The sequence below is a fragment of the Gekko japonicus genome, unplaced genomic scaffold, assembly GCF_001447785.1.
Source record: "Gekko japonicus isolate JY-2015 unplaced genomic scaffold, Gekko_japonicus_V1.1 scaffold240, whole genome shotgun sequence".
NCBI lineage: Eukaryota > Metazoa > Chordata > Lepidosauria > Squamata > Gekkonidae > Gekko > Gekko japonicus.
The window spans coordinates 441,222-456,584 of record NW_015164672.1 but is presented as its reverse complement, the minus strand read 5'-3'; the positions used below and the strand labels follow the sequence as shown (position 1 = coordinate 456,584).

The following is a 15,363-nucleotide window of genomic DNA, read 5'->3' as shown; positions in this document are numbered from 1 at the left end:
CCCCCCCCCGGCCGCAGCATTTTGGCGCGGGGAGCTGGGGGCGGGGCTTGCCGCCACCACCATTTCCGCGGGCTCCTGGGCCGCTGGAGCAGCACTCCAGCCCCAAAAGACTCCTGGTTGGAAGGGACCATGCAGGTCATCTAGTCCAACCCCCTGCACTCTGCAGGAGCATAGCCGAAAGATAGCCCTACAGCATACCTGAAAGTTGGGTGTCCAGTCTCCGCTTGAAAACATCCACCCACCACCTCCCGAGGCAGTCTGTTCCACTGCTCAACCACTCTTCTAGTTAGGAAGTTTCCGGTAATGACTCCCTTGTAATTTCCACCCATTAAATCTAGTATTGCAATCCGGAGCAAGAAAGAATAGATCTGCTCCATCAGCCCTTCAGATACTTGAAGACTGCAGTCATGTCCCCTCTAAGTCTCCTCTTTCCCAGGCTAAACATACCCAACTCTTTCAGCCTTTCCTCATAAGACTTGGATTCGAACCCTCTCACCATCCTGGTTCCCCTGTTCTGGACATGCTCGAGCTTGTCAACATCCTTCCTAAAATGTGGTGCCCAAAACTGGACACCGTACTCCAGGTGAGGCCTGACCATAGCAGAACAGAGTGGAACTACCACCTCCTGTGATCTGGACACAATGCTTCTGTGAATGCATCCTAAGATTGCATTAGCTTTCTTCACAGTCACATCACCCTGCAAGCTCATGTTTAGCTTGTGATCAACCAGAACACCTAGGTCCCTTTTACATGTGCTGCTGTCAAGCCAAGATCAGAGCCCCCCCCCCATAGTGGGGGAATCCCCACTGCGACCTGGGGGCTGGCCATATGTGCCACAGAGGATATTGGAGCCTCCATGGATAAGAACGATCTAGTAGCCCTGACAAGATGTGAACCTGGGTCTTTTTTTTGAGAGGGAATACAATCCCATACAGAACAGGCTGACTCTTCAACTTCTGACTGGTCCCACTGTTGACCAGCAGAATCTCAGTCTTGTCTGGAGTGAGCTCTGGTGTACCATCTCTCAGTCAGCCCATGATTGCCTGCAGGCACTGATTCAGAACATCTAGTGCTTCATCTGATGGCTGAAGAAATGAAACAGAGCTGAATACATGTTTGGATTTGCAGTATGCAACCAGAGATTTGCTTCACAGCAGGATCTGACTAACTTACTTGGAGCCACGTTGGGTAGGAATTTTTGCACAGATCTCCAAAGGCTAAAGATTTTGGACTGCATTTATTCATTATTATGCTACAAAATGCACCTTGGCTCACTTCCTTGACACATCTGGAACTAGTTCTTCTGTCAGCGGCTCTATTCGGTGTGCCTGTGTTTTCCCTTGCCCCGAGGGATGAAACAGACATGATGCAAAGCGATCGGTGATTGGATCGCCCAGCTGCTTGAGAAGTGTTACAGATGTGGTCGAAAGTGATGTCAGAGTCACACCAGATAACTCAGTCCTCACAAGACAATCTTTTGTAGGGGTCTGGGAAGTTCTTTCCTTTCTACAGTGCAAAAAGAGTAGCCCTTTAAAGCTGTTACAGTTGGCATTTGAATTGCTGTGAACATCCGTAAACAAGTTGAGACACACCCGTTTGTGCAGAAGCTCTGCATATGAATGGAAAGTCACCTGACAAATAAGCTTCAACTACACACGAACAACCAAAACTTCACACTGAACAATCAGGTTCTCTTTGCAATGGGTGAGCTTTTGCAAATATACTTTTGTAAGTTTCCAATAAATAAAAAGTCCCTTAGAAAAGCTGCCCAGGGCTTCCAGTTTTGCACTGCAGCAGCACTGCATAAAGAACACATGTATGGTAATCATGCCTTATCCCCACCACCACCACTACCATTTCCTGCCACTGCAGGAGGGGAAACAAAAGATGTTAATACCCATATAGATGATTGCTCCAGTTTCCACCAGTTCCCCCCCCCCCCGCCTTCTCAGATCTGATCTAGGCTCTTATGGATCCCCATTAGATTACTTTCCCGGGCTGAGGGGTGGGCCAGTGCATGAGGATCAAGAGAGCCCTGAGAAATGTTTTGGAAGTCAGCACTGGTCCTGACCTGGATAGCCCAGCCTAGCCTGATCTCATCAGATCTCGGAAGCTAGGCAGGGTCGTCCTTGGCTGGTTTTTAGATGGGCGACCAACAAGGACCGCCAGCATTGTGACACTGAGGCAGGCGAGGGCAGACCACCTCTGGACCTCACTCGCCTTGAGAACCCTACAGGGTGGCCATAAGTCAGCTGTGACTTGACGGCACTTCCCACCACCACACTCCCTGCTGTTGCCCTGCTGTTGTCCGTCATCAAAAAAAGCCCTGCAGAATCCACATGGCTGCTGGTGAGTTTTCAAAAAGAAAGGTAGATCTGGCGTATCATGACTCTAGGTGAGTCTTCGTTGGCCTTTCCCTCCGTTTTTATTCCAAGCCCACCTTGGGACAGAAATCCCCCTCTGCATTGCAGGCTGCTTTCACTTCCTTTGATCATCGTGCTTTATGGTACCCTCTGCATAGATTCATGGCTGTTCAGGGGCAAGGGCGTAGACTTTCCAGTTTCCCGGGGGGTGGCTGGGCCAGAGCTGCCGCCCCCTGCAAGTCTGGGGCGTGACCGTGAGGGCCCCCCCCCCCCCCCATGGCCCCACCATGAGACCTGCGGGCAGAGCGGGCTCTGGGGTCCCAAACAGGTGGCGGCAGGAGCGGGGCTGAGCTACCTCTCATGATGCCTGCAGCAGCTGCCGGTGTTCTTGCCGGCCCTGCAGAGAAGCACAGGCAGGTCAGGGGGCGCAGGGGCCGAGAGGGGGCACCAGCCAGGCTCCCCTTCTCGCCTGAGGAGCCTCCACCTCCGGGGAATCCCTTCCCTGGCAAGAAAGCCCCCATGCGGAGAGGGTGTGGCCCGCCTGTGCCGGAGAATCCAAGGGCCTCCCCCCCTCCCCACAGCCATGGAGGGTGGCGGGCCAGGCTCCCTCCCACTGGCTCCCTCCTTGGCCAGCCAGTCACCCTTTCAGTCGCTCCCCCACCCTCCTGCCCCGTCTGAGCAGCCGCCGGGTCCTCCTTACAGGGTGGACTGCCAGTCCTCGCCCCACATTGGCACTTCCTTGCGCAGCAGCCAGAAGGTCTAACCAGTGCTGTGTCTTGGCTCCGGCCTCATCCACATGAAACACTGGCCCACGAAGGTGGGGGGGGGGGGCGTCGGGGGGGGGGGGGGTGAGGCAAGCAGGGGCTAAGCTGGTGGGGTGGGCGGTCCCAAGGCCACAGAGGGAGGGGATCCGAGCCCTGAGCTGGGGGGAAGGGCCCCCACAATGGGGGGAGGATCAGGGCCTTTCCTGTCGCCTCCGGGAAAGTGAGGCTGGTTCTTGCCCCGGGACTGGAAGCTGGCAGTTCGAGCCCCTCGGTCAGAGGTTGGCTCCTCCTCCTGGGAGGCTAGAGGATGCTTCCTGCCAGGAAGGGTCGGGGACTCCCTGGGTGAGGCTCAGTGCCCCATGGAAAAGTTCAGGGGGGTGCCAGCTCCCCCCCAGTCTATGCCTATGTTCAGGGGTGACTCTGCAGGCAGTAGGTTGCCCCGGTATTTGAATGTGGTTTTGAGCGGCACCTTTTCTGTTCCAGCGAGGGTTTGGTAAAACAACCCGTCTGACCCCAGTGGATTTGATAACCTTTGGGTCTGCCCTTTTTTGTAACCCGCATGTTTACTTTTCCAACTGCCTCCCCTAAAACCCTTTCTAGTTCTCGTTAGCCTCCCTCTGATCCCAAAATTGCTCTGCTATTTAACCTCAATGTTTCTTCCTGTAATTTAGGCTTATTACTTCTTTGACTAAAGCTCCAAGGAGGGAGCAGCGGCCCGGTGGGGGGGGGGGGTTGATGCTGGAGAGGGCCCCTGACAAAGGCCGCCCCCTCATTGGTAGTGACAGCCAAGGGCAAGTTTAAATGAGAGCAGGGTGTGTGTGTGTGTGTGTGGATGGAGGCCTTCAGTCTGCCGAGCGAGAGAGTCTTTGCGTCCTGCCATTCAGAAGGGAAAATTGTGATTTCCCCGAGAACGTCCTCAAGAGATCGTGCCGCTCATTCAAGATTAATGCCGAGCCCTGGGCGGAGGAGGAGGGGAGAGGAGCTCAACCGCACTGTGAGTTTAGAGGAGGCGATCAATGGCAGATTCAGGGTAGGGTAATAGCTCCAGCACCTTTGGGGAGAGAACTTCGGGGCTTCCTCTAGGGCTGCCAACCTCCTGCCAGTGGCTGGAGATCTCCTGGGGTTACAGCAGATCTCCAGGCAATACAGATCTATTCCCCTGGAGAAAATGGCTGCTTTGGAGGGTGGACTCTATGACAGTCTTCCTCTAATCTTGGAGGAGGAGGAGGAGATTGGATTTATACCCCACCCTTCGCTACCCAAAGGAGTCTCAGAGCGGCTTACAATCCCCTTCCCTTCCCCTCCCCACAACAGACACCCTGTGAGGTAGGTGGGGCTGAGAGAGCTCTGAGAGAACTGCTCCTTCCAGAACAGCTCTGAAATAACTTGTGACTGACCCAAGGTCACACCAGCAGCTGCATATGAAGGCTTGGGGAATCAAACCCGGTTCTCCCAGGTTAGAGTCTGGTGGAGGATCTTTTGTAGACAACGGCAGTGCCACTTCAGCTACCCCTGGTTAGTACTGTGCAGAAGAAGGCAACAGTAAACTGCTTCTGATCATCTCTCACCTCAAAAACTCTCAGCTAAGACAATCCAAGACGCAAAGTACATTTTGGAGGTCATTAATTCATAGGGTTGCCTGGCCAGAAGCGGCTTGAGAACACTTAACACTCACACTCGGATCTCTCTTCCAGGCATTTGTCTAATCTTTTTTTTTTTTAAGCCGACTAGGGCTAGAGGCTTTTTTTTTTTAAAGCCGACTAAGGCTAGAGAAGGAGCTGCGGTGGCTCAAGTGGTTAAGACGCTGAACTGCAGGCTGTTGAAGGTCAGTAGTTCAGCGGTTCGAGACCCGGGTGCCGCATGATGGAGTGAGCTCCCGTCTCTAGTTCCAGCTCCTGCCAACCTAGCAGTTCGAAAGCAAGAAATTGCAAGTAGATAAATAGGTACCACTTCGGTGGGAAGGTAACAGCGTTCCGTACGCCTTGGTGTTTAGTCATGCCGGCCACATGACCATGGAAACGTCTTCGGACAGCGCTGGCTCTTCGGCTTTGAAACGGAGATGAGCACCACAACCCTAGAGTCGGATTCGACTGGCTTTCGAGCAAGGGAACATTTACCTTTACTTAAGGCTAGAGGAGATGATGGAATTGCATAATCCATTTGTCTTTTTCAAATGTTATTACGAGTGTTGGTGGCGGCTGAATGAGGCACAGCTCTCTTCCTTAGATACGGGTGATAAACCCTGGGAAAATGAGGTTAACCCTTCCTCGAGTGCCACAGTTCCAGTTCAGTCTGGGTCTCCTTGAATGGTTCTTATTAATACAGATGTTGCCCTGACCTGGATAGCCCAGCCTAGCCCAATCCCATCAGATCTCAGAAGCTAAGCAGGGTCGGCCCTGGCTAGTATTTGGAAGGGCCACCTCCAAGGAATACCAGGGGTGTGATGCAGAGGCAGACAATGGCAAACCACCCCGAAACATCTCTTGCCTTAAAAAAAAGTCTAGCTCGCCACCTAGTGGTGCATAATGCTAAAAGAACTAGAACTTCTGGCTGCCAGACAATCTTAGGATCTCCTGGCTATTCTAGACACAATGCCATACGACAGTTAATTAATTAATTAATTAATTAATTAATACAGATGTAAAGTGGTGGGAGGGCTGGTCACAGACCTCTACTTGCATCCTGATCCTATGGGTATAATGCATTGGCTGAGAATTCTCCCCCTCTACAGCAGAAGTTCCTCTCCATTTAAAAGTGCAGAGAATGAAGCTGGTTTCCAACTCCTTACACTTTCTGGATCCTTATTTTTCAGTCTAACCACAAATATTTAATAATTATGGGAACCAACCACACTCCAACACAAAGAGAAATAACCCCGTTCAAAACAATCTGAAAGTGAAAAGGTTGCAGCGCGGCCAAATCTATTTCACTGAGCCCCCGACTGCAACATTTTGCAGCAACCGCTGTTTCTTCCTACACCTTTGGGAGCTGATGGAAATGCGGGTCGCAAGGAGGAAAAGGGGGCCGAGGAAGATTTTCAGGGATGTGGGGCAAGGCAAAGGAAGACGGATTTACGTAAAAGCGCTAATTCCCTACGGAAAGCAGCTGAAACCCAAGGAGAGGGGAATGTAGATTGGGGTCAGCCGAAAGTCAGCAATTTTTGGCATCCTCGTTAAATGTTTATATTGGACACCACCATCTTAATCCTTTCCCATAGCTAATTGAGGGAAAACAGATGCAACCGAATGCACGATCAAACAAGCGCCCCCTTCCCCTCCAAAGCAGACGCCACCGTAATGTATAGCGATCAGAGCAGCGAGTTCTGTATTGGGAACATTTCTGCTGTATTTCCCCTTGGAGAATTCTATGGGGCAGAAGTGTCATTCAGTGTCAGCAGCTGCTGTTGTAGGTTGGCTTTTTGAAAAGAGAGGGCTTTTCCACAAGAGACGCTCCAGGGCTTTTCCTTCATTGACCAACAGTGTCCTGTATCTTGGCTACGTGACAGAGAAAGGGGGGAAGGGAAACCATGCTGCTGTTTGCTGCCTTTAAAAAAAAAATCATTCCGCCATGTTAGTTTGCTGTGGCCAAACTAATGAAGAGTCCTGTGGCACCTTGAAGATGAATGCATGAGCACATGAAGTTGCCCTATGCTAAATCTGACCCTTGGTCCATCAATGTCAGTGCTGTCTCCTAAGACCAGCAACAGCTCTCCAGGGTCTCATGTGGAGGCCTTTCACATCACCTGATCCTTTAATTGGAGATGTCAGGGATTGAACCTGGGACCTTCTGCATGCCAAGCAGATGCTCTACCACTGAGGCACAGATTTCTTGCAGCATACGTTTTCACGGGCCAGCTTGGCCAATGTGAGTTCTGGCTCATGGAAGCTTCTGCCACGAGAAATCTGTTCAAGATTCTTTGTTGTTGGAGGAGGATGTGGTTGGGATTAGGGAGGCCATAAATTTCACGTTGAACTTGCTGTGTTTGACTGTGGCGATCCGATGTAAGCTGATTGCCCGGTCTGTTCGGTTTGGCACCGAATGACTCAAATGCCTACTGAATTGGGTTTGATCAAAAGTGTACATGTATGCAGGCGATGTTGAACCAAACAAATTGGCAGCCATTAACATCACGAAGGACTGCTTAGACAAATGCCAAACAGTAGGATTTCTTTTAAACCCCAAATTTATTCATGATTGATTTATTTGGTTTGGGACTTATTTGGTTGTCTAAGCCTGGTTGATCCAAACTGGCTCTAGAAATGAGATCACTTTCAAATAAGGTGCAGTAATCTTCCAAATTGTTTTGGAGCCACAACAGGGACAAGCCCAAAGAAAACGGAGTTTGCACGCTCATTACGGTGTCTGTTGTCATATGTGTCCAGTTGAAGCAAGCCATAGTTCTGTCAAGAGCTGTTCTTGAAAAAGAGCAGTTTCTGTCAGAGCTCTCTCAGCCCCCCCTACCTCACAGGGTGTCTGTTGTGGGGAGGGGGAGGGAAAGGAGTTTGTAAGCCGCTCTGAGACTCCTTTGGGTAGTGAAGGGCAGGGTATAAATCCAATCTCCTCTTCCTCCTCTTCCTCTTTTGCGAACATTTTGTGTTTTTTGGTTTGTATGCATCTCAGTAAGCAGATGAGGGGGGACAATGGTCACTGGTTCGAATCCAAGCACCTTCAAAAGCCATTCCTTAGGAAAAAGGGATCCAGCCACCTCTTCAAGATGGGTCTTTTCCCAAGCAGACTTTGAGGGGAATCACAACAGTCTCTCCTATTACAACTCCCTGTGTTCCCTTTGGTCATGGTCTAGTGGTCTCTTGCAGGTGCCCTGCCCCAGAATGACTCGGTTAGCTGTCACCAGGGGACAGGGCCTTCTCAGTTGTGACCCCTACCCTGTGGAATGCCCTCTCTGATGACACCCGTGCCCTGTCAAACTTGTTTAGTTTCTGCAGGGCATACAGGCCTGAATTGTCTAAGTTGGACTTTGGAGTACAATCTACATGTTTGGGTTGTTTTTGTTAGTGATATGAGGTGAGCCGCATATTTTAATAGTTTGGCCCTGGTCACATGGGCTAGATAATGCCGGGGGGGGGGAGGCGTGGCTCTTTGCACCGGCGCAATTAGACCTGCCAGAACACGATCAGATGCGACGGCGGCACACCACGGTTTTCGCCCATCAGCGTGTGTGCGTCAAAAGAGTGGAGGAGCAGGGGGGGGGGGGGACGCAACAGCGCAATCACACAGAATGATTCTGTCGGCAGCCCGTGGCAGACCATTTGCTAGTACATTTCTTGAGATACTTTTTAACTGCGCGGCTTCGGCGGCATGCCACGGGTTGGCCACGGGTGCACTACGCTTGCCAGATGTTGCAGTGTGATCGCGGCCTGAAAAGCCGCCAAGCATTCGTGGCTCTACCGCGGCAAATTCAGCGTGTGAACGGGGCCTTTATTATTTTAATGTTAATATTTTATGCTTTTTATGTATTTTTAATGCTTTTAACTTACTGGTACTGTTTTAATGTCATAAGTAGCCGTTAGACCCTTTGAGTGAGTGGAGACTAAAAAAAATCTAGTAAATAAGTAAATGAACAGTGACTGAAGAGGAGACTACCGTCGGATTGAATTCCAGCGGGTCTTTTGTAATGCCCCCTTTTGCATTAGAATTCCCCCCTTCTTTGGTCCAGGGACAGGGAAACAGAAGAGTCTATCTGTGGTTGCATCCATATTGGGGTGGGTGGCAAAATCATGACAACATAATGACAGCCGTGCTGCCCTTCAATAGGCTTGCCAACCTCTAGGTGGGGCCTGGAGACCTCCTAGAATTTCAACTTATATCCAGGATACAGAAATCCATTCCCTGGAGAAAATGGATGCTTTGCGGAGTGGACGATATGACAATTATACCCACTGCGATCCCTCCCCTCCCCAAACCCCACCCTCTCCAGGGTCTACCCCAAAATCTCTTGGAATTTCCCACCCCAATTAACCCTACCCCCCTATGGCCCTTCAACCCCCCGTCCTTGCCCCCTTCCCAGCTGAACTTTGGCAACTGTCCATGTGAACTTGCAGGAGAGTGCTGCTCCCTATAGCCATAGCGGGAGACCTCTCAACATCCACCGCCCCCCTTACCACTCCTTCACAAGCTGGCTGGGGGAAACGGAGAGGCCTGGCCAGCGTTGCACCAATGCACGACCTTGCGTCTTGCTCAAAACCTAGAGCATCACCCTGACAAGATGTCACTACTAGTTTTGTGCTGGGAGGGGCATCGTGCATCCATGCAACACTGGCATGACTCACTGCCCTGCCCCCCCCTCAGTTTCTCCTGGCTGGTGGCAACCCTAGAACCTGCCATAGGTTGCCTGGAAAGGAGAATTCTGGCAATGCTGCTTCTCGAGGGATTGCAAGAATTCCATGGGAAAAGCCACCCCGGTGGCACTCTCCCTCCCATCTGTCCAATCTGGACAGACCTCTCTGGGGCCTTCCAGCTTTGTTGTCCAGGAACTGATTCTCCCCTTGCCCTGCCATGCCCTGCCCTGCACCCACCTCATCCACATGTGAAACTGGAGCTCCTCCTCACTCCTTTTCCAAGCAGAGGTAGACAGCTCACTGGAGCCAAAGCCTTGAGCTGAAATCGAAATAAAATATTTTAACCTGAAGTCAGCGTGTACGCCTAGCTCCTTCCGCTGGTTTAACTTCCCATTAAATCGTAATATATTTCCTCTTCAGGCTTTCCGAGGCACTTTATAATACTTTATAATACTCGCCAGCATCTGATTCATCCGACGAGAGGCTTGCAAGGGAGTCAGGTCAATTTGATTGCTACGAGCTGCTTATAACTGCGCAGCTATGAATAGCGAGTGAATTTGGCCATCAGGCGCACTTATACAAACTCTAGGTAGGCCTCCCTTCATCCTTGGAGAGTCGCAATTCAGTTGTGTAATTTGGGGAGGAAATGTGGGGGAGGGCCCATCACTAGGAGAACCAAGGTATTGTTTGAACAAATTTAGAGTTCAGTGGCACCTTTAAGACCAACAAAGGTTTATTCAAGGTATGAGCTTCCGTGTGCATGCACACTTTTTCCAAATACATTGGAATGGTAGGTAAGGTTCAAACTTATAGACAGGAGCTGAACAGCCAATTAACATGTTACTTGATGAAGATGTGCAAAGACAAATTAAATAACAAGCCAAGGTTATAAGGCCAACAATTGTAAAGCAATAAATATGTCAAAAAAGCAGATAAATGTGCAAAGATAACTTTTCTAATTGTGGGAGGTAAACTGATACTCTCCATTCTCTCTTCTCAAGCGTGAAGGTCACTTAACAGCATATTGTCGTTAGTCATGCTTTACTATTAAAAATGCCCTGTCCTGTTTGAATACATGAAGGATAACCTGATGAACAGCCTCCAGTGTCATGTGAACTGTTGAACCAAAAACTGTGCTCCTCACTTGCAACTGGTGGACAGAACATGGACCAAACCGATGGGTGTTCAAATGACCCCTCCTGCAAACCCGACTTCCGGTTGTCTCAGTTGTATTGTGTCAGCTTTGGGGTTTTTTTTGAAATCTTATGGTTGGTTTTATAGCTTTTGTCATTTATTTATTTAAATTTTTAGACTGCCCTCCCCTGTACAACGGCACTCAGGACGGTGTAGAACAGTAAAACACATTCACAGTTTCGATTTGCAGATTTTAAAAAACAGTAAAAATATGACAAATTAACCTGATTTGATGGTGCTAGGGAACTTCAGATTGCGCCACCGTCTCACGGGGGAAGGGAGGGGTAAGAAAACAGGAGAGCCAGAGAGATGGAAACTGTCGCTGTCCTCAACCAAACACCTGGCAGAACATCTCTGCCTCGCAGGCTCTGCGGAGCTGTGTTAAGTCCTGCAGCACATGGATGTTGCTCAGCAGGGATTTCCACCAAGTTGGAGCCAGAGCTGAAAAAGCCATGGATCTGGTCTAGGACAGCCGGATATATCACAGGCTGGGGGGTCACCAGTAAGTAGGGTTGCCAAATCTGGATCGTCCGGGAGCGGGGGGCTCCCGGACGATCCCGGGTGTGTGTGTGCGCGCGCGCGCAGCGTGCACGTCGGTCAGTTTTCTCATTGTTGAATTCTGAGGGGGGGGGTGTTTCCTTATTTTATGCCCCCAGCATCCCACCTGTGCCACACATGTACCAAAACAGTGTCATGTATGTCATCTACTGCTGCTGTGTACCAGGACAAGGGCTCTTCCTCCATACTCACCAGGCCCTCTGGGCCTTCCGCGAAGAATGCGTCCAAAGCGAAACAAAACGGCACGCTCGTACTCCCTCACGATCTGTCAAGGGAAACTAAGATTAATGATGAGATCTGTAGGGAGGGGACAGGTGGAGCCAGGTACCTCGTGGGAATTTCCACTTTAGGCACGCCAACCGAAAGAAATGGTCTTCATGTACAAACCTAAAACAGCATGCAGCTCATTCGGGCTGCTGTTTTTGTTCAACAACATGGAAGGCTAACAGCCCCATCCAGAGTTATGCCCCTCAAAGTCAACTGAAGAGTATAACTCCGCTTAAAATGGCACTGTAATTGACCCTAAACTCACTGTCACTCTTCAGGGTTTACTTAAGGTAAACTCTTTGTTTTCCCCTCAAATCGCGTGGCCCCGCCCCCAGCGTGCGACGTCACTTCCGGGTGACGCGCACGCGGGGATGGGGTTTCCCCCGGGCCCCGATTCCGGCACGCCGGGAATCGGGGCTCCGAAACGGGGGATTCCCCGCCCCCCGGCTGAATTTGGCAGCCCTACCAGTAAGTTCTTATCTGCAGAGTGCGTTGTCATTGCAGGGTATACCAGGAGAGGCCGTCCCAAAGATACCTTTCTTAACTGTTTTTAGGCCTTTGTTTATACCCCTATGTTAGGGTTGCCAACCTCCAGACAGGGCCTAGAGATCTCCTGGAAACTACACCTGCCCTCCAGACTTCAAGTATCAGGTCCCCTGGAGAAGACTATGGCATTGTACCCTACTGAGGTCCCTCCCCTCCCCAAACCCTGCCCTCCCTAGGCTCCACCCCCAAATCTCCAGGTATTTCCCAATCCAGAGCTGGCCCTCTGGTGTGTGTTTTTTGCATTACTACTATTTATAAAAGGGACAGTGAATTTGGAAGCCACCTCAGTCCCTTTTTAAGAAGCATCTTGCAGGGTATTCATTAATTGCATCTTCTTAAAACGTGATCCACTAGCTCAGCTCGGTGGCCTGTGATGCTGTTTTGCCAGCCTCAGCTTGAGAGGATGGATCGAGAGCCCCTGGGTATCTTTAGTCCTGTCAGTATTTAGATGCTGGATAGTGACCTTACAGTGCCACCCTAAACAGAATTACATCCTTCTATGGAGGTCTGGCATTTGCATGCTGTTGGGGGGCAAACTCCTCAATGGAGCAGCAGAAGAAGGGGAGGGGGACATTGGCAATGCATTCCTGTCACTTCTGGGTTCCAGCAGAAACTGCAGGGTTCTTCCTGATATGTATGGTTTAGCATAGAAATCAGGCAAAATCCTAGACAGTTGCGGATGTCATTTCCAGGTTATAGGTGGAAGGGATGTAGGTGCATTGCCCACATCCTTTTCTCCATGCCCCAACCCCAAAAGTCTCCTGGGTTTTTTTCTAGGCACACACCTAGTAGGATTGCCAAATTTGGAGAATTCCTGGAGATTTGGGGATGGACCATGGGAGAGTGGAGTTTGTGGTGGGGAAGGACCTCCATGGGATATAATGCCACAGAGTCCACCTTCCAAAGCAGCCATATTTCCAGGGGAACTGATCTCTGTAGTTTGGAGATCAGTTGTAATTCTAGATCCCCAAGCCCCACCCGGTTTCCAGGGAACCCTACTTCTAAGTCAGTGGACTTAGAGCAGCAGGGCTATTTTTGGAACACACAGGAACGGAGTTCCAGCTGGCTCCTGAGTTGGCCACGCCCAGCAGGAACTCATTAGCATAATAGGCCACACCCAACAGCAGAAACTCATTAGGATTGGCTACATTAGGGGTATGTGGCCTAACATGCAAAGGAGTTCCTGCTACAAAAAAGCCCTGGGTTTTGACAACAAACAAGGTAAACAGAATAACAAGCAAAAGGTGGGTGTGGCTGGATGACCCCACTTCTGGTAACATGGGGGTGTGGCCTAATGTGCTAATGTGTTTTGCTGTTGGGTGTGGCCTATTGTGCTAATGAGTACCTGCTCGGCTTTTTCTACAAAAAGAGCCCTGTACAGTATAACTCTGTTTAGAAAGGCACTGTAAGCAACTTATGATATATCTAGCTAGCTATCTATATCACACACACATACACAGAAACCATATTGGTCCAATAGAGAAAAACTCCGAGCAGGCACAGTATCATAATACCTGGTTTAGATCCAACCCAAAATCACAAAGCAGTGAGGTATCCTTCCATTTTTCCAAAATGTTTCTTTGAACAGAGAAGAGAGTTGTGTTGTTAGCAGAAGGCGTAATCGACTCCCCATCTGCAATACGTTATCTTTAAATGGTGATTCAGAAAGCTAATGAGGCCAGTTTGTGTCCAGTGCAAAAAGAACTGAGGCTGCCCCAAAGCATCCTGGGACCAGGAAACAATCGTCACTTGCACTTTGAAAATAGACACGTTGGCATCTCTTCAAATCCGTCCCTCCTGCTATTCAAAACTGGCTGCTTGCACGCACAACCCCACAGCAGGGCAAATAAGGCCCCCTGGTACCATTCTGGCTTGAGAAAACAGTGCCAAGAGAAGGCAAGAGCCCCCCCCCCCCTCATCGCCACCATGATCCCAATTAAAACCAGGTCTCCTGGCCCTTTTAAATGGAGTTCTCAGCATGAAGCTGCAGCTATAATCTGGCCGACTTGCGTATGTTGTAACATGTGGTTTGGCCCTCCATGTGCATTTATTGGACTCTCAGGTCAGTGGAATATTGTTTCTTTGCAGGGCTGCGGCTCATCTCCATTCTTTTCTCCTGATGCATTCCAGGTGTGAGCTATTCGGACACTGTGAGTGCCACGGAGCCATGCAAGCCATGCAAGGAGTGCGTGGGCCTTCAGAGCATGTTAGCACCCTGCGTGGAGTCCGACAACACTGTCTGCAAATGCATTTACGGCTACTACCAAGACGAGGACAGCGGCGACTGCAAAGAGTGCACCGTCTGTGAAGTGGGCTTTGGCCTTGTGTACCCATGCAGTGACACTCAGAACACATTTTGCGAGGAATGCCCCATGGGGACCTTCTCGGATGATGCCAACCATGTGGACCCCTGTTTCCCGTGCACCATTTGCGAGGAGAACGAGATCATGACCAAGGAATGTACTGCAGGATCAGACGCGGTGTGCAAAGGTAAGGATTTGATTCCGCTCCAAGTGGGTTGGCACCTTGGAATGTTCACAAACATTCTAACCGGCCGCTGAGGGTGAAAGTGTGTTTCCCATGCAGCATTTCCCATGCACCATGCACCTGTTTCCCATGCACCATTTGCAAGGAGAACGAGGTCATGACCAAGGAATGCACTGCAGGATCAGACGCGGTGTGCAAAGGTAAAGATTTGATTCCGCTCCAAGTGGGTTGGCACCTTGGAATGTTCAGAAACATTCTAACCGGCCGTTGAGGGTGAAAGTGTGCTTGCGGTGAGGAAAGGCGAAGGGTAGCTTGACCTGACGAGAACCGTTACAGTGGCCTTGGTGGGAAGAAGGGAAGGAGGCACTGCCACGGAGTGGAAGGAAGACTGTTCTGTGGAACAGGATCTTCCAGCCGCCAGTTTGCCAAATCTTGCCTGAGAAATTAGTGGAGATTTGGGGGCAGAGCTTGTGGAGGGAAGAGTTTGGGGAGGGGAGGGGACAGAGATCAGCAGGGCCATGTTGCCACAGAGTTTACTCTCTAACACTGCCATTTCCTCCAAGGGACCTAATCACTGTAGTTCAGAGAGCGGTTGTAATTCTGGGAGGACTCCAGCCCCACCTGGGTGCTGGTAACCCTAGACATAGCAGCTGACACAAAGAGAAGAAGGAGGCATATGGGACTGAAAGCAATACAAGCTTGTGTGGAATGGAAGCAACTGGAAAGGGATGAGGAGAGCAGATCCGAGGCTGATTTTCACAACTTGTCACACAATAAGTGATCCAGCTGTCCTCAACGAAGGACAGGGCCTTTTTGGACCTGATAGAGCAGTGGTGGCGAACCTATGGCACGGGTGCCAGAGGTGGCACTCAGAGCCCTCTCTGTGGG

The 15,363-nt window shown here is 50.4% G+C and overlaps 1 protein-coding gene across 1 annotated transcript in view; it reads left to right on the top strand.

Moving 5' to 3' along the window:
* Positions 1-15,363, top strand: part of NGFR (nerve growth factor receptor) — a 93,118-nt gene that overhangs the window by 50,241 nt on the left and 27,514 nt on the right. The window contains exon 3 of the mRNA XM_015409225.1: positions 14,119-14,478. Coding sequence (XP_015264711.1) covers positions 14,119-14,478 — 360 coding nt within the window. The remainder of the gene's footprint in view (positions 1-14,118; positions 14,479-15,363) is intronic.